The sequence below is a fragment of the Serinus canaria genome, chromosome 7 (genome assembly GCF_022539315.1).
Source record: "Serinus canaria isolate serCan28SL12 chromosome 7, serCan2020, whole genome shotgun sequence".
Taxonomy (NCBI): domain Eukaryota; kingdom Metazoa; phylum Chordata; class Aves; order Passeriformes; family Fringillidae; genus Serinus; species Serinus canaria.
The window spans coordinates 22,322,700-22,348,637 of NC_066321.1; the positions used below are offsets into that span (position 1 = coordinate 22,322,700).

General features: G+C 38.1%; 1 protein-coding gene across 1 annotated transcript in view; it reads right to left on the reverse strand.

The window, feature by feature from the left end:
• The window catches only part of TTN (titin), a 238,989-nt gene that overhangs the window by 65,965 nt on the left and 147,086 nt on the right, over positions 1–25,938 (reverse strand). Inside the window, exons 197-247 of the mRNA XM_050976633.1 lie at positions 25,236–25,378; positions 23,170–23,293; positions 22,035–22,301; positions 21,790–21,887; positions 21,490–21,658; positions 21,119–21,385; positions 20,714–20,980; positions 20,344–20,622; positions 19,844–20,252; positions 19,616–19,740; positions 19,254–19,520; positions 18,352–18,621; positions 17,853–18,155; positions 17,428–17,730; positions 16,872–17,059; positions 16,675–16,789; positions 15,817–16,101; positions 15,382–15,533; positions 15,104–15,251; positions 14,819–14,996; positions 14,597–14,718; positions 14,211–14,498; positions 13,821–14,117; positions 13,518–13,704; positions 12,857–12,972; positions 12,464–12,763; positions 11,913–12,212; positions 11,690–11,795; positions 10,554–10,750; positions 10,162–10,467; positions 9,798–10,076; positions 9,078–9,377; positions 8,671–8,973; positions 8,202–8,573; positions 7,802–8,104; positions 7,038–7,337; positions 6,637–6,933; positions 6,256–6,540; positions 5,877–6,170; positions 5,219–5,518; positions 4,792–5,100; positions 4,511–4,701; positions 3,593–4,022; positions 2,822–3,130; positions 2,258–2,406; positions 2,133–2,165; positions 1,904–2,033; positions 1,504–1,803; positions 1,099–1,416; positions 717–1,013; positions 328–627 (exon numbers count right to left, since the gene is read on the reverse strand). Of these exons, the coding sequence (XP_050832590.1) occupies positions 328–627; positions 717–1,013; positions 1,099–1,416; positions 1,504–1,803; positions 1,904–2,033; positions 2,133–2,165; positions 2,258–2,406; positions 2,822–3,130; positions 3,593–4,022; positions 4,511–4,701; positions 4,792–5,100; positions 5,219–5,518; positions 5,877–6,170; positions 6,256–6,540; positions 6,637–6,933; positions 7,038–7,337; positions 7,802–8,104; positions 8,202–8,573; positions 8,671–8,973; positions 9,078–9,377; positions 9,798–10,076; positions 10,162–10,467; positions 10,554–10,750; positions 11,690–11,795; positions 11,913–12,212; positions 12,464–12,763; positions 12,857–12,972; positions 13,518–13,704; positions 13,821–14,117; positions 14,211–14,498; positions 14,597–14,718; positions 14,819–14,996; positions 15,104–15,251; positions 15,382–15,533; positions 15,817–16,101; positions 16,675–16,789; positions 16,872–17,059; positions 17,428–17,730; positions 17,853–18,155; positions 18,352–18,621; positions 19,254–19,520; positions 19,616–19,740; positions 19,844–20,252; positions 20,344–20,622; positions 20,714–20,980; positions 21,119–21,385; positions 21,490–21,658; positions 21,790–21,887; positions 22,035–22,301; positions 23,170–23,293; positions 25,236–25,378 (12,375 nt within the window). The remainder of the gene's footprint in view (positions 1–327; positions 628–716; positions 1,014–1,098; positions 1,417–1,503; positions 1,804–1,903; positions 2,034–2,132; positions 2,166–2,257; positions 2,407–2,821; positions 3,131–3,592; positions 4,023–4,510; positions 4,702–4,791; positions 5,101–5,218; positions 5,519–5,876; positions 6,171–6,255; positions 6,541–6,636; positions 6,934–7,037; positions 7,338–7,801; positions 8,105–8,201; positions 8,574–8,670; positions 8,974–9,077; positions 9,378–9,797; positions 10,077–10,161; positions 10,468–10,553; positions 10,751–11,689; positions 11,796–11,912; positions 12,213–12,463; positions 12,764–12,856; positions 12,973–13,517; positions 13,705–13,820; positions 14,118–14,210; positions 14,499–14,596; positions 14,719–14,818; positions 14,997–15,103; positions 15,252–15,381; positions 15,534–15,816; positions 16,102–16,674; positions 16,790–16,871; positions 17,060–17,427; positions 17,731–17,852; positions 18,156–18,351; positions 18,622–19,253; positions 19,521–19,615; positions 19,741–19,843; positions 20,253–20,343; positions 20,623–20,713; positions 20,981–21,118; positions 21,386–21,489; positions 21,659–21,789; positions 21,888–22,034; positions 22,302–23,169; positions 23,294–25,235; positions 25,379–25,938) is intronic.

Sequence of the window (25,938 nt, forward strand, 5' to 3'; positions counted from 1 at the left end):
ATTGATTCTTTCTGGTCCAAGACATTAATAATGTCTCAAATACAATAGAATAACTTGAATCTTATCAAATAAACATTTACTTGTGCATTTAAGCATTAAAAATATTGATACTGTACTTTATTACAAGACAAAGAGGGAGAAAAATATTTTAAATGCTGCACATGCTTTTAAGAACCAGGTACTACTGTCAAAACTTCAAGCTATTCTAGAAAACTTAATAAAGAGAGAAAACAGTAGTGGTATTTAACAGATGCTGTATGCATATTAGCATATGGAAACAACTGACATAACTTGAAAGTTTCATAACTTAAACCTATTTCTACTTACTGAAAAGGTTTCGTGCTGTTTCTGGCTCACTATCCAAAGGTTCTCCAATACCGTATTTGTTTTGTGCCATAATGCGGAACACATATTCATGGCCTTCCATCAGCTTGGGAACAGTGAATATGCACTCCTTAGGCTCGTTAGTGACAGCCACCCATGTCTTCCTATTTGCTTCTTTTTTCTCTATAACATAGTTTGTAATCTTAGAACCACCATCATCTAACGGAGGAAGCCATGATATTGTCATTTTATCAGCCAAAATGGATTCAAATTTAATAGGTCCTACTGGAGGTCCAGGGCGACCTACAAGATACGTTTTAAGAAAGAAGAATTAATCAAGTATCAAATGCATGCTAACAATTAATGTAATTGTAAGAGTTCTTGATATGTACCCAGAACATTGAGCCGCATCTCCTTTGAAGCAGTTCCCAGGTCATTTACAGCTGTAATAGTATACAAGCCTGTATCATTTCTGCGAGACTGTTGGATCAATAAAGTGCAAGTATTTTCATCAACAATCTTGTTGACATGTTGATCATACGCCACTGGTGATTTGTCATCGGGTTTCTTTGGAGGAGCTTTTAGCCACGTTAATGTGGGGAAGGGTACACCCTTTATCTTCGCCACAATTTTAACATCCGTTCCTTCTTCAACTTCCATAAATTCTTTGAGCTCAATAGATGGTGGACCTAGAACAAAATGTTGAAAAAATAGCATACAAAGGTACTTCATAATTTTAAAATGGAATTTGTATTTCCTGGCATCGCTACTTACATGTCTGGTCTTTGACAATTAGTGGGCCAACAGTGGCTGAAGGTCTGCTAGGACCTGCGATATTTACAGCTTTGACTCTGAATTCATATTCTCCACCTTCTACGAGATCCTCAACAGTAAACTTTGTTTCTTCCACATCACGTCTGTTGCATTGCTTCCAAGACTCTTTCACTTCTCCAGTACGATCCCAGCGGAGACATTCAACATTATAATGTGTAACAGGAGCTCCACCATCATTCTTTGGTGGTTTCCATGTCAAGCTCACTGTGTTCTTGGTGACAAGGCCAATCCTCAGTTTAATAGGCGGATCAGGAGGATCTTCACAAACAAAACAGGAGAGTGAATAAATCCACCATACCGTACCATGTGGTTTTAAAGGATTTGTTTGACTTTAATTTTACTTACGAATTGGATCCCTGGCTGTGGTCCGCTGGATGGTTTCTGCAGGAGGGCCAACTCCAAAACGGTTTTCTGCACGTACCCGGAAGAAATACTCTTGGCCAGTTATGAGATCAGGTACCACAAAGGAAGTACTGCCACAGTTTGGATTGACTTTAGTCCAGGCCTTCCCATCAATATTTCTCTTTTCTATAACATAGCCTCTGATTCTGTCTCCACCATCATCATCTGGCATCTTCCATGAGAGTTTACAGCTACCTCTTGTGATATCACTTACTTTAAGGTCTTTTGGTGGACCAGGGACATCTGTTAAGATAAAAGCACGACAGACAAAATTTTACATAAGTATGTAGGAAAAGAAGACTAAACCCTAACATTTGGATACTTCAATATATGCAAGCCATACCAAGCACATTGACTCTGACATGCACTGTCTTTTGTCCTGCTTTATTCTTTGCTGTAATACTGTATCGTCCAGAGTGACTTCTGTTGCAGTCAGGGATGATAACCTCTGAACGTGTATCAGTTGCTTCCACCTGCGTATTACAGGAACAAAAAGAAGTTATAGAGCAACCTTGAATATTTACATTTCAAAAATGCAACAATACTGAGGTTAAAAAATTTGCTTGCTTTACCTGAGCTTCTTCAGGTACATTATGACCTCCCTCCTACAAACAAATGGAAATAATATAAATGTAAAAGGGAATAGGCTTAACGTCTAGAAAGAGTTGTAGGAAAAAAAAAATTTACTTTTACTAACCTTTGCTGCTGTTTTTGCTTTTCCTTCATACTCCCAAAATGTTTTTGGAACTGGACGACCCTTGATAATAGCTGGGATTTTAATTGTTGTGCCAGCACGACAAGAGAGCAAATCCTGTGCTCCAAGATCAAGGAAGATTTCTGGTTCCTCTGCAAAAATATTTAAATATATAAATTTTAAGAGCTACTGAAAGCAAAATTCCATCATCACTGAGCTGAAATCCCCCAGAAATATGTGGAATGCATGTTCATGTGAGAAAGGATGGACATACAAAAAGGAAACTGGGAAGTATACAAATAGAAAAACTCATTGCTGTGAATTTTTCATAAAATAAACAGTATTTCATTAGTAGGTCTGTAGGTGCTCATCAGTTTCCTGAAGGAGCATTCCCTGGCAATGGGCATAATAATGACACTTTCAAAACTTTGTATCAGTCTTTTGCTACATTATTGTATAATTTTGTATTCTGTTTTGACTTTGGCTTGCTTGGCATCCTTTTTGAACATTCATAGCAGTAAGTGGCATTTACATAAAAATACCTAAATCAGTTCTCAGAACTCTTACCTAGAATATCTTGGATAGGTATCTCTGATGTTGCAGGACTTGGTTCTGATTCTCCAGCAGCATTTACAGCTTTCACCCTAAATCTGTATTTTCTGAGCTCTTTCAAGTTGGGAATAACGCATTCGCAAGTAGGGAAGAGTTTGTCTCCTTCGTTCACCTTCTTCCAATCAGTACTACCTTCATCTTGCATTTCAACAATATATCCTTTTATAGGACTCCCACCATCCTTTTGAGGAGGCTTCCATGCAAGTGCTACAGATGATTTGGTTTTGTCTTTGACCTCTGGGCATGATGGTGGACCAGGCACAACTGGTAAAACAAAAGCAAGTAAAAATTACCTGAGTGTTAGGGTCTTCCTATATTTTTCTAGATAGGTTTCTAGAAGAATGCAAGTATTTTCATTTCTTTACCTGTATATAGAGTATAAATCCTAGAACATGCATACTAATTGCATAGAATCCCTGTGTTAGCAAGGAATACTCAAGGTAGAAGGCAGAAGTTTATTTGGCAATGCCTACAGTATTAGGTACATAAAAGAGGTAAAAAAATCAAAATTAAAGCTAATTATTTAAAAAATTCTAAAATCAGAAACTTTGTGTCAATATATTCTCTTAGGTTTAATGCAAACAAAACCTTTTATTAATGCTAGTACATTAATACTTTATTATTAATAATTTTCATTAATAAATTTTTTAAAAAAGTAATAGTGACACATTTTTTGTTCTGCTGTGATACAGTCCTCTAACACAGTCGTTCAAACAATATACTTACATATAGGATCTGCTGCCAAAGCTGGATCTGATGGTTCACTGGGAGGGCCAATTCCAGCAAGATTTTCAGCCATAACTCTAAACTGGTATTCAACACCTTCAGCCAAACGAAGCACATTGTGCTCCAGACCTTTTACTGATGGTTTTGTTACTGGAGCCCTGTTGACACGTGCCCAGTAAACGCCTCCCACCTCTCTCTTCTCTAACCAATAGCCAGTTATTGGGCTGCCACCATTGTCCAAAGGAGGCTCCCAAGTCACCAGCATAGATGATCTGGTGCGATCCAAAATTTTTGGCTTTCCAGGAGGTCCAGGAAGACCATAGGGATCCTTAATGACAACTTTTTCTGAGAGGCATTCATCACTTATTCCGTATTTGTTTACAGCTCGGACCCTAAATTGGTATTTTTCATTTGTTGCAAGATTCCATACCTGAAAAAGAGGATTTAAGTCAATACTTGGCTACTTTCAGAATCAACTTATTTGGATTTTTAAGCAGAAGTTTGGACTTTAAATTCTATCTTGCCATCTGACTGATATACCTATGTTTATGTACTACACAGTTCTAAGTGATCACCCAAGGGTACTCCTATTTCATATGGACAGGACTGAACATAAATAAAGATGTCCTTATGTTTGTTCTTGCAGTTGGTAAAAAAAATGGATAATTCTGGAAAATAGAAAGGAAGGTTGTCTCTCTAGCTCAGCGGAGGTTAAGCAGCAAAAGTGAAAAATTTGTTTTGTTTTGTCACACGAGGGATAACACAGATATATAGATGGGAAACATTCATCCAGTAATTCTGGAGTTTAAATAGAGCATGAGCACAGATACCTATGCAAGTAGCAGTTCCCATTAAATATGTTATAATTTTATTTTTTATGCATACTAAAGTATGTAATCAAGATATTTCATAAATTACCCCAAATCTTCTTTCAACAGCGCCTTTGGAGACTTCTTCCCAGTCAGATTTCTTCTTACTAGCATCACGTTTTTCAATAATGTAATGGGTAATTTCACTACCACCATTATCAAGAGGTGCATCCCAAGTTAAATAGCATGATTCTGCTTTAATATCAGAAACAGCAAGATTTCTTGGTGGAGAAGGACGATCTGTATGAAAGCAATAGAGCATGGAATGACGTTAAAAAGAAGGCAAAGGCATTTTATTAGCTGTCATTTTATTAAATGTTGCATCCTTACCATACACTTCGACATGCACATTGCGGAACGCAGTGCCGAGACGATTGGAAGCTCTCACAGTGTAAGTGCCTTTATCACTCCTCATTGCTGCAGGAAGGATGAGTTCGGTTTTTGCCTCAGTTCTAGATACTTCTTCCTTGGTTATCTTAAGTGCATCGGATGTTTGGTCAATTAAAACTTCATTCTTGTCCCATTCAATCTTCGGCATTGGCAGGCCCGTTACATCAGCAGGAATGTGAACTGGCTCTCCTGCCTTGACTTTGATAGTGTCTCCTCTCACAGCCAAACGCAATGTAACAGTGGGAGGCACTGAAAGAAGGAAAGTGACAGAGTGAAGATGAAGATGAAACAGAAATAAGATGAAACAGAGAAAGTGCCTTGAAGTGTTCTAAAGATATTTATAAGGATTTCTTTAAAGTTGATGTACCTTCATCGTCTTGTATAACTACATTGAGGGGCAGTGATGGCTCGCTTTCTCCAATCTCATTGACAGCTTTCACACGAAACTCATACATATGAAGTTCATCGAGTTTTTCAACAAGAAGAGATGTTTTTGGGCACAGCCTTGCATTAACTCTTTCATAATCTTTTGAATCATGTCTCCTCTTCTCAACAATATATCCTAAGATGGGACTACCACCATCACTGCGTGGAGGCTTCCAGTCAAGTGTAATGGATGACTTGGTCCTCTCTGTGTACATGAACCTCTCAGGTGCTGTTGGAGGACCTATTAACACAGATAAATTACAATAAGAAAAAATTAAAACATCAGAGAATTTTAAATCATAGTCTTTATACACAAAGAATCTGAGTATGATTATGGCTTGTATAAAGTTTCTCATGTATGTGGAGAAAAAGGTAACAAGTAGTGTCTCAGTAGGCATCAGTATTTTGCTATGTAAAGAACCACACTAGCTTCAGAGAACTGATTCAGAAACCTGACTGAAGTAATGAAGCTAAGGTAGATGCCTATCCATGTAGTTGAAAAATAAACACAGTTTCTGTATAGAGGGAAAGACAAAAATATTGCCTAATTAATCTATTTTTTTTTCTTTTTAAAAATCCTGTAAAATGAGTCATCTTACCTAACGGATCAACTGCAAGAATGGGTCCTATTTCCACAGCTGGACCAGTACCAAATTTGTTCTTGGCACTAACACGGAATTTATATTCCTGCCCTTCAATCAGACCTGTAATATCACATTTAGATCTATCTGTGTCTACAGCTAGTCTCCATGTATGCATTTTGGCATCCTTCCTTTCAACAATGAAGCCTATGATTTCACTGCCACCATCATCTTCAGGATCAGACCAGTTAAGCAAACACATCTTTCTGTTTGTGACCACTGGCTTTAGGTCAAGGACTGGTCCAGGAACATCTGAAAAACAAAATCAAACAAGTAAGGTAAAGCCTATACTGACCAAAAGAAAAGCCTATTTAATTTGAGAAAATATTTTTCTTACCAAATACTTCTACTCTGGTTCCTGCAGATTTTGAACCACTGCTATTGGTAGCAGTAATTACATATCTTCCATGGTCTTTTCTCAATGCATTCTTAATGGTTAACTCAGATTTTGTGCCAACATTTTCAATAACAACTCGATCTTTGTCTAATTCCCCCTCGTCTATAGCCCATGTAATGGTGGGAGCAGGACGCCCTGTCACAGTAGCAGGAATTTTAATGGTCTGTCCAGCCATGACCTGAATGCCTGCTTTCACAGAAACATCCAGCTCAACAGTGGGAGGCTCTGTGGAAGAAAGAGAAGCACTTCATTAGTTGGAGGGAGGGACTCAAACCCACCTTTTAAGCTGGACAAATCTTAAAAATAGTACAATCTCAATACCTTTAGGTTCTGCAACTGTTGCAGGTTCAGTTTCCCCGGGTGGTCCTTCGCCAGCTGCATTGAGAGCAGTAACACGGAGTTTATAGTCTGCACCTTCCCTCACCTCTCCAACAGTAAACTGCAGGACCTTAATGGGTTTTGCTGTGCAGCGTGACCACTCATTTACACCCATCAGCTGTTTGTACACATGGTAACCAGTGATATCTCCACCACCATTATACACAGGAGGCTGCCATTCTAGCTCGATGGAAGTTGCGCTTGTGTCGGCAATCCTTGGAATCGGGGGACCAGGTGGCACTATAAATAAACAAATAAATAAATAAATAAGTGTAAATAAAAGTTAAAGGCTATGAATCCTGGCTTGTCAAATGTCTGATATTAGCTTCTGCTAAGCCACTTACTTATTGGGTCTTGTGCAGTTTTTGGATCTGATGGTGGACTAAATTTACCAGGACCAGCTGCATTCTCAGCACACACTCTAAAGATGTAAGTTAAACCTTCCAACAGTCCTTCAGCTCTTACTTCCAGAGCATTCACAAGGTTCCTGTTGACCCGAGCCCAATGAGTACTATTGATTTCACGTTTTTCAATCCAGTATCCTATGATAGGGCTGCCGTTATCTTTTGGCTCATTCCACTTAACCAGCATACTGTTGCTGGTTACATCTTCCACATCAGGCTTATTAGGTGCATCTGGTGGAGCTGAAAAACAAAAAGGTGGTTTTTCCATCATTGCTGTCTTTTCAGAGCTTACTCAAAGCGAAGAGAGCACTATGATATAAGAAATTACTAATTTTAATTCATAGTTTTTCTGCTCTCTTAGAACCTTTGATTCCTAAAGGTGATCAGTAAGAAAATTTGCAATGGTTCTCTTTTTTGGTAAGAATACTAGTCTATGAAGCACAGAGAATGTCACTATTCAGATGTTAAGTGTTTTAAGGGTAAAGTTTTATAACAATGATCATCATTCTTATGTGTTTACTATTGAAATTAGAGTATTTTTGATAGTTCTCTGTATTTCAATGGTTTAAAATGTGCAATAATTACCACATAGCTCAAGTTTCTTCTGGGAAACATCTACACAGATAAAGCTGAGTATTCTAACAGTCTGTTAGAGTTTCACACCTTGTTTTCTGAAAATGTCGTTTTTCAAAATTGAAACTTACAGAAAGGATCTTTAGCTGTCATTGGTTTTGAAACACATGGTGGTCCTGCTCCCACTCTATTTTCAGCAAATACACGGAATAGATACTCTTTTCCTTCAATCAGTTTTGTTACATGGAATTTGCAATGCCTGAGTGTTGAACTGACAGTGACCCAGCCCATTTCAGCTTTTGTATTGTCTTTCTTTTCCAGTACATAGTTTAGGATTTCACTTCCACCATCATCAAGGGGAGGCTCCCACTTGCAAAGGACAGAATTTTTCCTCAAATCTTCAAATACAAAGTTGACTGGTGGCCCAGGTGTATCTGTTAGTAAACCAAGAAAAATGATGAGTACTCAACTTGTGCACTTTTTACCTAATACTCAGAGCAACTAGGTGTTTTGAGGACATTCTTTACATACCCAACACATTGACTTCACATGAGGCTTTTGCAACTCCATGATCATTTTCTACCTTAATTGTAAACGTGCCATGGTCAGCTCTAATGGAGTCACGAACTGATAGTATGGACTCTCCTTCCTTGTGGTTGTCAACACTCATACGTTCTGGCAGTGAAAGCTGGAAAGGTTTCTCTTCTTCAGCTTCACCCTTCTTCTTTTTAGGTGCTGTTACTCTCTTTTTGATATCCTCTGGTCTGACAACTTCATCATTCCTCAGCCAAGTAATAGATGGGTAGGGTGACCCTGAAATATGTGCCTCAAGTATGATCTCATCACCTCTCTTCACCTCGAGGCCAGACTGTAGGTTTGCAGCAAGGAAGACTTTTGGAGCCTCTGTAATAACAAAGAATGAGAAATGGAGTGTAGAATCTTTCAATAAGTCTGAGGATATATGGCAATTAATACAAATGATCTAATGAAAAATTCATACCAATAGGATCCACAGCTTTCACAAAAGGAGTAATCCGAGAAGGCTCACTGATGCCAGCAGCATTCTCAGCACGAGCACGGAACTGATACTCCTTTCCTTCCTCAAGGCCTTTCACCGTGTAAGTTAGCAAGGGTACCAGATAGTCATTGCATCTCTCCCACCTCTCTTTGCCCTTAGCAAGCTTCTCTATTATATAGCCCATAATCTTGCTTCCCCCATCGAACAGGGGTGGTTTCCATGTAAGAGTAACTGATTTTGATGTTGGGTTATGGACTTCAAGGTCGACAGGTGGATCTGGGGGCTCTGTAAAAGAGTGGATCAAAAGAGGGATCATATGAGAAAAGAGTGTACGAAGATTTTATTTAAAATCCAATTTCTTAGATTATTTAACAGAAAGACAAACTTACGTTTTGGGTCTTCTGCAATGATCGGGTTTCTCAGTTCAATATAATCACCCCCTCCAATCTTATTGACAGCTTTAACACGGAAGTAATATTCACAGTTTGGGATAAGATCTTTGACTTGCCATGAAAGCTTATTTTCACCAGACATGACTGGGATGTATGTTTTACGACCAGCTTCCCTGCGTTCCAGAACGTAATGCAAAATAGGAGTACCACCATCAAAGTCTGGAGGCTCCCAGGACACTTTGCAAGAATTCTTGGTTATTTCGCTTGCCTTAATGTCCTTACACTGTCCAGGTGGACCTGTTTTAAATAAGAATGAAACAATCAGTTAATTAAATAGATGTGAAAGTGTATTCTTAAAAATGAGAAATTATATTTAATTTCTTTGCTTTGCAGAGAGCAAAGACCACAAATGTGGACTACACAGCATCTATACAAATTTCTGTTCCCAAAGATGAAAAATAGTCAGAATTCTTAAATAATTTTTATATTTATATGCTATCTTTTCAAAATAATTGGGCTTTGAGCAGTCACTGAATAGTTAGAGCAACTTGAGGTAAAGTGTTTTTTCATGGGACTTCATGACATCAATCTACATGTGTCTGAGTTGAAGTGATTTTTCTGCCTGGCAGAAAATTTATCTTTCTAGCCCTGTTTTCTGTCAGCTGCAGGGCCCAAGTAAAGATAAGCATATTTCTCAGAATGGAAGAACATAGTTACCTATGACTTTGACATTGACTGAGCCCGTTGTTGATGCCAGCTTGTTCTCCAGTGTGATAGTATAAACACCAGCATCAGCATGAACACTGTCTATCACTTCAAGCAATGCAGAGGTGTAGTCACTCTTCATTGTTGTTCTGTCACCAGCTTTCAACTCCTTGCCATCTTTGTGCCATGTTATAGTCGGGGATGGAACAGCTCTGAAGGGTATAGGGATACTCAGCTTCTGTCCTTTAACAACAACAATGTCACGAGTTTGCAGATCAATGGTTGGATTGCCTGTAGAGGTAAGTATAATGTTATCAGAAAGTTGCCAAACACCCTTTTCTTTTTAAAAAAATAAAAAAAAAGAGTTTATTCTTACAGTCTGGGTCCTTGGCAACAACTTTTTCTGAGATGTCTGATGGCTCACTAGCTCCAACAGCATTGACAGCTCTGACTCTCAGCACATATTCTTTGTCTGGAACAACTCCCTCGTCCACTTTACATTTTAGATCTTTAATTGGGCGAGAATTGATTCGCATCCATTTTTCTGTTCCTGCTTCACACATCTCAACATTGTATCCAATAATAGGACTTCCACCATTCTTCTCAGGAGGTTTCCAAGCAATGCAAATGTGGTTTCGGCCTGCATCTGTGACATGTAAATCCTGAGGAGGTGAAGGAGGGCCTGCAGAAATGGAAAAGAATGGTGTAATTTTCCTTTCAGGACAGTACCCTGCTTCTAAAATTCATATACTCTATTATTCTACTTACTTGTTGGATCTTCAATATGAACGAGGTCAGTTGGTTCACTGGGATGACCACACCCAGCTTCATTTTCTGCACGGACCTGGAACTGTACATCTGTGCCTTCAATGACATCTGTCACTCTGAAATTGCAGTCTGGACCAGCCGTCTTCCCAGCTTTTACCCAGCGAGTAGCTAGCTTTTCTTTCTTTTCAATAACATATCTGAAGAGATTGGGGAAAAATACTATGAGGCACTTGAAATAGGAACACTTCAGACTTCTTCAAGAAAATAGATTAAAAGAGATTAAACTAGTTTAGACAGTGGAAAAGTAAAGAGAATAATGGATAATAGGTTCAATGAACTTAGTCACAGTGGGTCTCAGCCCCTAACAGGGCTGACATCACTGACAGACCCAGGTCTGACTGTCAATTCTTGAACTTTGTTCTGTGTTTTAGAACTGAACTGAACTGTGTTCTCAGGTTGTGGAGAGCTGCAGAGGCAAAAGAAGCCCCTAGCTATACTTGCATCTTTGCTAGTTGGGATCTCAGTGGTCACTCCATTGAGAATATTTGAAGATACTACACTTGGCTGTCAAAGTCCTGCTTAGGACAGGCTATGGCAAAATAATGCAAATTGAGTGACTTCTGTTTCTTCAGGCAGATCTCTGTAGTTGTTTGTTGGTTTAAGATGTGTTTTTTGTGACTGGGAAGGAGTAAAACAGTCTGTTTGAAAAGTGTTATAAAGAAGAAAATGAACAGAAGAGATTCATTTTAGCTGAGTGTATACAGTTTGAATGACAAACAAAGGCAGAAGGAAAATGCCAGCATACTACATGCTAGATGATTTTAGGTGGCTATTATTCTGCAGCTGGAGACTATGGTCACTTTTTTTCCCTGCAGCTCCTAATTATAATATGCTGTTTTGAGGATGTTGACACACATTCACTGCTCAGGCACATTAGGTATTTTATGTGCATCATTTCTACATTTTAAAATCAAGCCCTTCATTGCTTTGACCACATGGCTTCTCTTAAATCCATCCACATATTTTTCATATTTTAAAATGTTTCATTGTAAAATGTAAATATTTTGAGAGAAACATCTTCACTTTTTAAAAGATGTTTATCTTCAGGAGCCTACACAGACTTAAAATGACCTTACCTTTGAATTGGTCTGCCACCATCATTCTTAGGTGGTTCCCATTTCAAATCAACATGGCCTTTTTTCACTTCAACTATTGTAAGGGCATATGGAGGCCCAGGGGTTGCTAAGGTAAAAAAATAAAAAAAGTCACATATTAGAAGACTATGAATTCATGACATGTGAGTCACACAGTAAGTGATCACGCCCTAAGTGATTACGCAGTAAGTTAATTGAAACTTACTGAAAGTATCTTTAGCAAGCACTGAGTCTTCAACTTCACAGTAGTCACTCTGTCCAATGGCATTTTCAGCAGCCACACGGAACACATAGAGAGAGCCCTCAGTCAGTGGGCTTACTGTGTACTTGGTGTCCTTCACTGTCGTGTCAACTGTCTGCCAGCCTTTCCGCCTTACATCTCTTTTCTCAACAATGTAGTTGGTAATTGGGGAACCCCCATCTTTTTCTGGTACTGTCCATTTAAGGTCTGCTGTATTTTTGGTAATATTAATAACTTCAAGCCATCGGGGTGGTGAAGGAGGATCTGCAAAATAGCAAAAGAAAAAGTAAACCAGAACGTTGCAATTCCCACAAAAGTTCTTGGAAGACAGGGAATACACCAAAACTATCAAAACTTTGTATTTCCTGAACTGAAGCAGGGCAGATTTAGTATTTCATAAGCCTTCCAAGATTTAATTTAGTACCTACAAAGACAGGCAGAAAAGCCCTGAAAATGGGGCTTTTTAAAAGTCAGACTGTATTTGCAGTAGCAGCACATTCTGAAACAGTACTCACAGAGCCTCTCCTTGCAGAGCACAGGGTCACTGGGCTCACTGGGCTCACTCTCGCCAGCCTTGTTCACGGCTCTCACACGGAATGAATACTCTTGTTTCTCCATAAGATCTTTGAGGAAGTGTTCAGTTGTTGGAACTCCTTCAGCCACTCTCACCCATTCGTCTGTTCCAGTCTTTAACAGCTCAATGACATAAGATTCAATTTTTGCTCCTCCATCGTGTTCTGGCTTGGTCCAGTTCAAGGTAAGGAATGTCTTGCCAATATCTTTCACAGTTGGCTTTCCAGGAGGCCATGGTGGATCTAGACAAGAGTGCAGTATTAACTATGTCATTGAAAACAATTTTTTTTGGGTTATTGTTGCTAAATTAAACCATTAAAAAAGTGTTTATTTACCAATTGGATCTTTCACTAAGATTGGCTCTGTTTCCCTGCTTGGTTTTCCAGGTCCTGCAAGATTCTCTGCCAAGACACGGAACTTATACTTCTTCTTATTTGTAAGACCTTTAACTCTGGAAATAAAAATTACATTTGATCAAACCTAGGCATTAATTAATTTCTAAAACATTATTCTCTCCACTCTTTATGCCACAGATAACTTGGAAAATCCAAAAATACCCAAATTACTAATCATGTCAGCACATTGTCAACACTAAAATGGTGCACCATGACAGAAATGAATGCTTTGAGAACCATCTTGGATTTTTGCATGTTCCATGGTTTTTAGTTAATGAGAGTATCAGGAGAAAAAAAACCTAAGTATTTTGGTAAATTGATACTTGGGATGACCATGTCTCTGCCATTTTAGAATATCTTATGGAATTATTAACCACAGGAATTATTCAGCATAACATTTAAAAGAAAACAAGATGAATAGTTCTTCTGTAAAGATACCCCTCATTAAAACTAATTTAAAAAGTAAGCTACGAGGGGTAGTTGGATCAAAACTTATGGAAACTAGGAAAAAATAAAAACAAAGTAGAACTTATTTTAAAAGCTACTGTAAAATTTTTATGTCTCTGTGATCAATTTCACCCTAAGGTGACTATAGTCTTACTTGAATGTTGTATCTTTCACTGGCATTTTGTTGCATTTTATCCATTTATCCTGCTCAGGATCATATCTTTCAACCCAGTAGCCAGTTATGGGGCTGCCACCATCTTCATCTGGTTCATTCCATGTTAAAGTGACTGAATCTTTAGTGACTTCTGTGGGCTTGAGACCTGTTGGAGGGCCTGGCGGATCTGTAGTAAAAATTAATTAAAAAACAAACAAACAAAACACAAAACCATCAGTCAGGGTTTTGTTCCCCTTCCTGTTAAAATACTGTAATAATTTATCATTAATTTAATAAACTAACCAAAAGAATATTTGGCAATGATGGGGCTACACTGTGCTGGCTCCCCAACACCATACATGTTTTCAGCACTGACTCGAAACACATATTCTTTATGAGGAGTCAAGTTGGTAGCTCTGAATTTTGTATCTTTAATAGTGGATGACAACTTGTCCCATATTTCACTGTCTGTAGCTCTTTTCTCAAGGACGTAGTTGGTAATTTTAGAACCCCCATCATCTCGTGGAGGATTCCAGGTCAGAAGGCAGGATTCGTTTGTGATTTCTGTTACATCAAATGCAGCTGGTGGACCGGGTTTATCTGTAGAGGATAAGACAGGAATGTTAATTTTCTGTTTCCATACCTCGGTACTGTACTAATGATTTATATAAATAACACAAAGTACATGCATACCGAGAACATTAACTTCAACAACAGCAGTAGCACGTCCACTGGAATTTACAGCCTCTATGATATAGGTTCCACTGTCACTCCTCTTGCTGTCTGTAATAGTGACTGTAGAATGATTAGGCTGGCTTTCAATGGTGATTCTGTTGTCAGGTCTCAAAATTTTGTCAGCCTTGGTCCAAGTAATCTGGGGCTCAGGCTTTCCAGTTACTTTAGCTGGCAGCTCAATTTTAGTTCCAGCTTTCACAGTAAGTCCAGCAAGAAGCTTCACGTCTAAGAAAATTTCTGGAGCCTCTGATTTAGGAGAGAATGAAAATGTTGTTAGAGAAACAGTATTTCAGAGACTGGTAAAAATAGAGTAGCTATGGCAATTTAGCAAGTGAAGTAGTTACCTTTAGCATCAATGGCCTGAATATCATCAGTTGGCTTACTTGGCCTACTTGCTCCCATTCTGTTCAAAGCCTTGACCCGATAAGCATACCACTCTCCTTCCTGGAGCTTTGTCACCTCCATTCTGTCAAAAAAAAAAAAGGAAAAAAATAATTCAAATATTTAGAGTGGTGAGGATGGCATAATTAGTTCAGAGGATTTATCTACTGTGTTGATTTACTTACTTTGTTTCAATAACAGGTTCCCCACATATCTCCCACTTGTCTGTGCCACGTTGGGATTTTTCTACCAGATAACCCTTAATGCGTGCACCACCATCATATTTGGGAGGCTCCCATGTTAGGAAGATTCCTTTTGATGTTGGATTTCTCCATTTAACATTTTCTGGTGGGTCAGGCACCGCTATTAAAAATTAAAAACATATGGGGTCTTAGAAACCAGTCTAAGGAAGATATATTATTTTTATATCCTACTCTGAAGAAAATCAGCAAAAATTCAAATATGCTTACTTGCTGGTATCGACATATTTACAGGTTCATCAATATATGCAGGTTCTCCAGGGCCACATTTATTGCATGCAAAAACTCTAAATAAATATTCTTTCCCTTGGATGAGGTCAGGTACAGTGAATTCTTGGTCAACAATATGATCAGCAACCTAAAGAGAAGAAAGGTTTCAATGTGTTTTTAAAATTTATTTCCAAAGAGTGATTACAAAAATAAGACAAAAAACTCAATAGCACATGTGAAAACAACATAGAAATTCAAATGAGAAAGAATGCACTTACTTTGCTCCAGGTTTTCCGGCTTACTTCACGTTTTTCAATTATATAGCCAGTGATTGGACTTCCACCATCATCTTCTGGAGGTTCCCATGCGAGCTGCACTGTACTCTTGAGTACTTCTAAAACATTGAGCTCTCTTGGTGCACTTGGACAAGCTAGAAATCACAGAAATTGTATTATTTTGTAGTTGGTGTTTGGTAGATGATCTCTGTGTAATGTAGCTACCAGAAGACTTAGTCTTGTTAAATCATTCCTCTTTGAACCGCAAAGTTACATATTGAAAACTAGAAAAGAGCTTTTTTGAGGAGGGATTTCTAGTTTTAGTTATATTTTTATATACATGGTTGGATGTTGTCTGATTATACATTATTAACCTAATTAGATTTTAACAAGACAAATGTAGAATGTTACTGCTAAAATACATACATGTCCACTTACCAATGACATTGACATTAATTTCTCCTGTAACAGATGCCACAGGGTTTTCTAATGTCAAGAAATAAACTCCCTTGTCTGGGCGCTCACTCGGAGTAATTACAAGTTCTGCAAAGGAGGCAGTGGTCTTCATTTTCACACGATCACCCTCTTCTAAGACTTGGTCACCAAAATACCATGTGGCAGTTGGCACAGGGTACCCAGTGATGGGAACACGGATCTTGATTGGCTCTGGTACAATAACTTCCAGCCCATCCTTAAATGCACTTAGGTCCATTGTAGGTTCAACTGAAAAAAAATGGAAAGAGGATTCAATAAATTATTTTGAGATGTTATGAACATGGCTGATGATGGTTGTGTTGAGAGGCTGTTTCTGACTGTATGTCAGCCTGCAGGTCTAGCTTGCTAAATCTCAGCTTGTCTAGACCTAGCTTTTCCTTATGACTCCCTACCTCTCCTGGCTAAATGTTCTGGGTTTTTTCAAAAATATGTGAGATGGTAAGGGAGATTGGTATTACCAAGTATGACATCTAATTTACTTTTTAATGTAAAAACTTTGCATTCTTGACTTTTCTTTAGGGATCTTCTCTGCCTTTCTTTCCTTCTGTTACCTAGCACTTTCCTCAAAGGTAGGTCAGGAGATAAAAGGCCATGCCTTGCTCCTCAGGCAACTTAACAGGCCTCTATCTCATAGTACAGATAATTATCTGCAAGTTCATAATGGAGGAGAAATAGCTCATGATCTCAAATGTCTAAGCTGTACCAGTTATCTGGTAAAAAATACATATATTACCTACAAGATACACTTTAATTGTGTGCCTTACCTGATTAATTGTTTTTAAAAAATGGCATGCAGCTTACCAAAAGTATCATCTGCAGTCAATGGCCCAATAGCCTCTGCTGGGTCAGACACACCAGCCGCATTTTCTGCTGAGACTCTGTAGTAATAACTGGATCCTTGTTTCAATCCAGTTACCTAAAACACACAAACAATCATTTACTACCACATATTAAAAATTATCAGCACATTTTACCTGTTGATGAAAAGAACATTGTACCTTAAAAGTAAGAGCAGGCACTAGTTTTGGGTTACAACGAATCCACTTGTCTGTTCCTTCCTCTCGCCTTTCAATTATGTAGCCCAAGATTGGACTTCCTCCATCTTCGAGAGGGGGCTCCCATGTGAGCTGGACTGATGACTTAGTTTGATCTGAATGCTCAAGGTTAATGGGAGGACTTGGTCTCTCTGAAAAAAAAATAAAAAAAATTGAGACAAACAGATTTATGCAACTGATAAAGCAGCATGGTTCTGCAAATTAAGTGTTTCTATCTTATAGTATGGTTTTTGAAGCTTGTGCATAGCTTTTTCTAAACTGATTTTTTTAAATTGAGGTTGCATCTTAACTTCAGAAAAAAAAATATTTGTAGCTCTTACTAAACCAAGCGGTAGTAAGGTACTCCTGCTATGTTTGAAGGACAAAAGTAGGGAATAAGGAAAATATAACTGTACAGAGTATTTGCAGCACAAATATTTGTCAGTTGAACTTTTCTGCACACACAGCATCCAAAATGTCTCATAATGCAATCATAATTATACATACTCTGCATACTCACCAATGGGATCCATGATTTTTACTGCACGTGTAGCAGGACTTGGTTTGCCAACTCCAACCATGTTTTGAGCTCTTACTCTGAAGAAATATTCCTCATTTTCCACAACATCAGTCAGGACAGCTGAGAGTTCATCAGCTCCTGTGGTCATGGCTGGCTCCCATCTGATGGTAGCTCTGTTACGCAGCTCAATAACGTAGCCAGTAATTGGGGACCCTCCATCGTCCTCAGGTGGTTCCCAGCTAAGTGTGGCTCCAAACCTGTTCACATCAGTAACTTCTACATTTTGAGGAGGACCAGGAACATCTGCATTTTATTTTAGGAGGAAAAAGGAAAAAGAAGGCATGTAGGTTTTTCCTGCTGTAAGAATTTGTACTGCTTTTTTTACACAACCATCAAACACTGAGTTTTTTGTAACTTCTGCTCACCAAATTTGCTCTTAGCTTCCACAGGTGTGTCTGTTTCCACTGGCTCGCCAGTGCCCACTCTGTTGCGTGCACTGACACGGAAGAGGTACTCAACTCCTCCTTTCTGAAGTCCAGTAACAGTGTATTCACAATTTTCAGCACGATCTGTGGCCACAATCCAGGTCTTACGCTTGATATCACGTCTTTCCACGACGTAGCCTATGATTTTACTTCCACCATCACTTTCTGGTTCTTGCCATGCGAGACCAACTTCACCATCATAAGTTTCAGTGACTTCCAAGTTTCTAACTGGACCTGGGACATCTATTAAAGATATGACAATATTTCAGGGCAGTGCATTGATTTTTTTTTCCTCTGCCTAGAGAGGAGGAGTTTGAGGGGAGACCTCAATAGGACCTACAGCATTCCCATGAGGGGAAGCAGAAGGCTTCCCTATCAATAAAGGCTTTTTACTCTGTGAAATGATGGTAAGCAAAGTTTTAATAATATGAGTACTTACCAATCACCTCTACATTGATGAATGCTTCTGCCTGGCCATGTTTGTTTCGAAGCACAATCCTGTACCTTCCCTTATCTGATTTCTTTGCTTCATAAATTTTGAAGGTAGTGCAGTCAGTTGTTGTATCAACAGTTGTTGTGGGCAGACTTTCTCCTGCTTTAAACCATTCAGCTTCTGCTCTTGGGTAGGCATCATATGGGACAGTCATAGTTAAAGGTTTCCCAACATCAACCACAAGGTTTTGATCACCAGTCTTGATTTTCGGGGCAGCTAAGAAAGATGAATGTGAAAAGTTCAGTACTTGCATATATACATGTATACAAAAATTGACATACTTGTGAAATCAACAAAGAAGCTAACAGAGAAAAGTAAATGGAGCTGCTCTATAAATTTAAGGACATGTGTATCCTTCATATACTCGTAGGACAACTCCAGAGAAAGAAATATAGGCTGGTTGGTATGTACTCTGTCCTTCTATAAAATCAGGAAAGAAGGAGTTGCTTTTTGATAATTATTTTACTATTTTGTAAAATAGACAAATGAGGAATTATATGTATAAAATTATTTAAATGAGTAGGCCAAATAATTTTCATTGTTTTTAGTGACTTAATAAAAAGCTTAAAGAACCTTTAATCTTAAGTCTTGCTCTTAAGCAAATACACATTGAAAAGAGATGGGTTTTCCTCAACAGCTGGATCAGCATGGTATAAAAAAAATGTTTGTTGCTTAAATTCATATTTACATAGTTTAATAGACTTGTTAAACAATCCCCAATAACACTTTTCCAGGCTAATTGTGTATTCATTTTAGTTCAACTCCTTGAAAGAGCAAAAAATCAATTTAGTTAAACTTAGTTAATGAACTTAAGATTTTATAAAAGGAGCACAAAACATGCAACTTACCAGCTAATTCAAGCTTAGCTCTAGCTTCCTTGTCTTTGGCAATAAATCTGTATTCCCCTTGGTCACGGGGCTTTATGTCACACACCTGCAGCCTGTGGACCTTTCCTTCACTCATCATCTGATGTTTGTCACCTTGGATGATAATCATGTTGTTTCTCAGCCACTTGACCTCCACACCATCTTTGTTCAATTCAGCCATGAAGATGACATCTGCACCAGGAGCTTCATAAATATCTTGTGGTGGACGAATAATCTCAACAGGGATTTCTGAAATAGATATTGATTTATTTGGTGTTATTTTTTTATTGTTTCTACTATTATCAAATAATGTTGAAATAAATCCCATCCAATTTTACACATACCTTCAACAAAAAGTCTTGCCCTAGATCTCCTGTCGTCCACTCCACAGGAATATTCACACTCATCATCTAGTCTACAGTCTTTTATGATTAACCTGTGCAGATTTCCATCCTTTTCAAACTGGTATCTTTATGGAGGAGAAAAATAGGCAATATTTTAGTTTCCAGACAAAGCAATAAAGTAAAATAAGCATGTTTAGCACATTCATAAACATAATAAAATGTACATACTTTTTGCCTTCTTTTATTTCTCTTCCATTTCTGTACCATTTTACACTGACTTTCTCTTTGGAAAGCTGGCATGTAAAGACAGCATCATCAAATTCAGTGACAGTCTGGTCCTGAAGATGTTCAGTGAAGTCTGCTGGTGCTTCTGTGATGAGAAGCTCTGCAACTGATTTGTCTTGTCCAGCAGTAACAGTATATTCGCCTTCATCTACAAACCCACAGTCTTTAATGATCAACGAGTGCTTGAATTTATCAATTTTGTACAAAATGCGCCTGTCAAATGTGATCTCCTCTCCATTCTTTGTCCATTTGAGAGTTGCATTAAGGCGGTTGACTTTGCACCAGAACGTGACAGTTTTCTTTTCCATGGTCTCAATGTCTTCAAGGGGCTCAACAATTCTGAGATCCTCCTCTGTTGTGACAAAAAAGCAAACATTTTTAAAACCCCATATAAAATTGACTGTAAATGATGAAACAATTTTAATGTAGTGGAAGTTATTTACCTAATACTTTTAAGGTAGCGGAGCTTTTAACGTGTTCACCCCTCTGGTTTGTCAGTGAGATGGTGTAGGTAGCTTGATCTTTCATCTCTGCATCTCTGATTCTGAGAGTGTAGACTGCACCCTTCTGAACAATAATGTACTTTGCACTATCAAATATTGCCTCGTCATTTTTGTACCACTTCTCTTTGGCACCTTCTTTATTGACCTCACAGTTGAAGATAATTTCTTGACACTCAGTAACTTCTTGGTCCTTAAGAGGAGTTATAATCTTGAGTTTTTCTGAAATTGAGAAAACAGATGGAACAGGACATCGTGTAGTATAAAGAATGCAACAAAACAAGCACCTACACATTGATAAAATAAAACTTACCAATCACGGACAAGTGTGCTGTAGCTTTAGCTTCACCAACCATGACAGTATACATTCCTGTATCTCCTAGGACAGATTCTTTAACCACAAGTGTTCTCTTTTTGCCATCTGAAATGATGTCGTACTTATCACCAGGCTCCAGGACTGTGTCACCCCTTAGCCACTGTACTGTAATGGCTTCTTTGGATACTGTACAGACAAATTCAGCTTTTTCTCCTTCAAGCACCTCGAGGTTCTGTGGTCTGGTAAGAAATTCTGCTGCAAGTTCTGAAAGAAAACATTTTGTAGATATATATATTATTTTTTACTTGTGACTGGAATAAACCAAGTCATGTATTATTACTGACTTTCAAATGTTTTAATTTTTTTTTCCAGAATACAAGCCTGCCAAAGGAGTACTCTTACCATGTACAGTAAGTTTTCCTGTTGTACTAGAGCTTGGGAGCTTGCATGTATATTTGGCAGCATCTTCAGGATGAGCATTATGTATAACAAGAATTCTCTTTCTACCATCAGAAATGTGTTCAAATCTTCCACCATCAGGAACCTCTTCATCTCCTTTAAGCCAAGTAACTTCAGCATTAGGCTTTGAAACTTCACAGATCAATTTTACAGTGTCATTTTCATTTACTTCAAGATCAGGAAGATTTTTTGTGAAAACAGCCTCTTCCTCTGCAAAAACAATTTCAAAAGATGATTAAAGCCTGCCATAAAAAAAACCCCCTGCTCTCGCATTTTTATTGTTCACATATTAGACTCTAAAACACTGTGTTTACCTATCACGGTAAGTAGGCCAGAAGTTCGAGCTGTTTTTGCTTCACAGGAATATTCAGCTTCATCATCGAAGACACATTTACTGATGACAAGAATGTGTTCTGCACCTTTAGAAATTATGTCATACTTTTTGCCTTTTCTAATTTCCATGCCATCCTTAAACCATTTCACCTGTTCCAGAAAAAATTAACATGGTTTTAACATGCTGATCACAGATTTCAGTGTGCTCTTTTATAGCAATATAACAAAGTTTTCCCCTCTATCTGAAGGAGTTACTGAGATTAAAAAGTGTCACTACGGACCTTGACATTTGGACGAGAAATTTCACATTCAAACCTAGCAGATTCTTTTTCTTTAACCTCAAGGTCAGTCAGGGGCTTCAGGAAGTCGACACGAATAGCTGTAAGAGAATAGAAAATTTTAAAATTTTAGTAGAGGGGAGTCTATGCTAGAGAAGTAAAAAATCACCAACATTGATACTACTGCCAGTCACAGACATTGCCTTTACAGCACCCAGACATTTTGTAGAAAACTGTGAATTACTCACGCTCCACATTGAGAAAACATGATGTCTTAAAATCCTTAGCATCACAGGCATATGTTTTGGCATCGTCCAAGGTGCAGCCACGGATGATGAGTTTTCTGACCCTGCCTTCAGAAATGATATCGTACTTCTTCGATTTGTGAATTTCTTCTCCATTTTTGAACCATTTAACTTTTGCATTTTCCCTGGACACTTCACATTCCAGTACTGCAGTGGCTTCCTCCTCAACAGTCTGGTCCTCAAGTGGTTTGGTAAATTCAACTGGGGGTTCTGAAGGAAACAGATAAATTTTTGATAGAAAAGATCTAAATTACAGCCAGTCTTCTGCTTGTGGAATAGAACTGTCCCATGTTGTTTACTAATTTTCCTTGACTGAATAATCAAAAAGGCTCTTGGATGTCCCTACTGAAGATTTCTAAAAGCATTTTTTATTTTTAATACACAGACATTTTTTGTTAATTCAGGTTAATTTCCTCATTTTCAGCCTACTGTAAGGTCTGACTAAATTATATCTTTGCCCATGGGGTTTTTACTTAAAAATCATTACAAAGCCTTGCAGCTCAATTTCTTCAGCTGAACCATACCCGTGTAATCTCACTGACTCTAAACTTACACTGTGAACTTAGAGAATGCTTAGGGTGCTTTTTTTCCAATTTTTCCTTGAATTACTGGATCAGTGTGTGCAGCTCCTTTCCTTCTCAAAGATAACACAGCCTGCAAGTAGTACAAGTGGGTGTACAGACAATGTTATCTTGTCCCTGGACTGATGGTGCAGTTATACTCTGACAGGTTTCTGGATATTCAAAAGAACAGAAAAAGCCACTGGGAGCCACAAAGGATGGTATTCATGGGGCCTCTTGGGGCCAATTGAATGTTCAAGACTGCAGCAAAGCCCTGGAAGTCCTGATGAACTGGTTTATCTCCCAGATTTGACCCATTTCCAGTGCTTTCCCTTGTTCAGCTCTTCTGTGAAGTGCAGAGATTTTTAGTAGGTGGCTTTTTTAATCAGGGAAGTTACCTATCAGTTGAATATTGTACATATGATCCCACTCTTTGTGTGTATCAGCTTCCTATTCCAGGATGAATCCTGAATGGAACATTATTGCTGATTATGGTTTAACTAAAATGACTGACTTACCTTTCACAAAAAGATTTGCTTGAGTTCTGAAATCTTTTGCTGTCAGTGATACCTCTCCTGCATCTGTTAACTTGACACCTCTGAGAATAAGTGTGTGAACTCTCCCTTCAGCACGGGTCACAACCTTACAAAATACATAAAAACCCCACTGTGAACATCTACAACAAGTATTTAAGAAATATTTCATGAAATAGCATGCTATTTATGATTTGTGGAGTTTGGTTGTCCACTTTCAAGTGAAATTTTGACAACTTCCTTTTGTATATACTAGATATAGCTCAGTCCCCAAAGTTTTGAGGATTTTGGGACTGACTTGGGAATGATGTCTATTTTGAACAGATATTAATAAATACAAAAAATAAGCAACTTTATGGGAAAATTTGGCATTACTGCTGGCTACATGTAAAGGAAAATCTTTTTCAGCTATAAAGAGGTTTGGCACTCCCCACATACACTCCTCTGGAAATGCCAATTTGTCTATTATTAAAATTCAGTAAAACCTTCTGCCTAAAAAATTAGTTTCTGTGATGGCCTATTGCAGAAACTACTTTGCAATCACAGTAAACAAAAAAAAAATCACTTCAATAAATGAATAAAGGTTATAGATGTGCAGCTGAATGCCAGCCACAGATGGAATAAAATTGTTTGAATTAGCAAACAGCTAAAATGAAACTTGTACATTTAGATTGATTGTTAAAGACAGTTGTAAATGTATTTCAAGAGGCTATTTTGAATGGATAGAAAGCATTGAGTAAATAAATGGTTTATCCTCAATTTCACCCTGATAAAGTTTAAACTGTTCAAATGACACTTTTGACTGTATATGTAAACTACATGAAATCTGATTTTTTTTCATGCAATTAAAATGATAGCTCAGACAGAATAGACCAAGTAATGTTCCATTATACAGAATTAAACAGAACATATAGTATTTTTCTTGCCAGGCAGTCATAACTATCAATCTACTGCACCGATCAATACTTTCTCACATGTTTATTCTGAAACTCGGGAGTAATTATCGTGATTTATTTCATGACTCATCTGCTGAGTTTCAACTTTGTTTGAAATCTGTCCTAAAATCTGTCCTTAAATAGGGTCCCTTATCATAATAATCTGTTTTGATTTTACTATTTCTACATTCTATTTTTATTAAATATTTATTTATTTTAAATTTCTTAACGCTCAGAAAGATCTAGCAAAATCTGAAAAAAAAGTGTTAAAAATTGTACCAAAAAGAAATAGCAATCTGTACCAAAGCATTATTAGCAGCATTATTACAGGTTCTGAAACTTTGTTAAGTCATGCAATGCTTTGAAAGTTTACTTTGTCCTAAGTTTCCAACTTTTATTTGAATTTTCATTACATTTTTAGGCCTAGTATGCGAAAAAGAAGTCTTACAACCAGTAATACCTATTTCCATTTCTTAACATATTAATTTATGTTTCTTTATTTATTTCCCCTATGATTAACTTTAAACATTAAATTGACTGCATTGCAGGCTGCTCAGATCTCAGAGTTAAGAGCCAGCACTTGATGAAGGGTTAAAAATAGCTAGTGAGAAGTGCTTGACAAGCAAATCTGCCCAGAGAGTTATCTGGAGAGCCAGAACAAATGCCTGAAATGGAATTCGAATCCTCTTAATCCCCTTATATGTTGAATTGGACTGCAACTTAGCATTCAGGGGAAAAAAAGGAGTTTCCTGGTAGCACCTTTCAAAATCCTCTCATGTAACCACAGGTAACCCCAGCAAAATCATTCAGTATCCTTGTGGCTGAGTCTCCAACAGAATCAGGTACAAAATCACTGTTGTAATGATTGATATTTTGGCACCTTAGTTTCCCTTTGTATGATAAATAACTGTAGCATTCCAGAATACTGGAATTTCTGGGAAAAACTGTTGTATCTGATTTAGGGATGATTTAGCATTTGAGGCAGCAGTATTACAATATTGCTGTGCCTTAGTACTTCAGCTGGGAGAGAATAAATAAGAAATAAAGAAGGGGAAGAGACTTAAAAGACAAGAAGGAGGAGGAAACATGAGGAAAAGTAAAGTTTAGTTTTTTTACCTGATCACTGGGCTCCAGTTTCTTTCCTTTCAGGAACCATTCTACTGGGATTCCCTCATAAGAGAGTTCGCAATCGAAGGTTGCTGATTCCCCAGCTGTCACTGTTACATCCTTGAGGGGTCTCAGCAAGCCAATTACTCGAGCTTGGTAAGGAGAAGACATAATTTTTAGATTAGTCACTTCTACCCAAGAGAGAGCTGCTGCCCTTACGTACTAATCTCCATGGTGGCTTCCCTCAAGAGAGCCAGACATCGCAATGCTGCTCTTTAAATTCCCTAAATAGAAGAGGCCAGCCTGGGTTCCTAGGGGAGGGCTGGCCACCTACAATTTCCTATTTGCAGAGCGTGTTTCTTTAAATTGAACAAGGTCAGCAGGAAAGTTGCTCTGCATCTGTCTCCTTGCCAAGCCTTGCATGCCTGTTGCTAGATAAGGCATGTGTTTCCAAAATAGCGAGGGCTAGGATTGGAGTGGGAAACAAGTGGTCTTCAACCGTGTAGTCTGTCCCTGTCCATCAAGCTCTCAACCCTATCCCCAGATATCACTGTTATCCTATCCTTTCCAGCTAACGTGACACTTTGAGGCAGCAGAGCCTTTGCTTGCAATATTTGATTTCATAACAGCATATATGATGCCAGGCCATCAAGCAACCTTCAAGGCCATCTCCTTAATTTTATTTCTCCTATGTGAATAAATGATATATAAG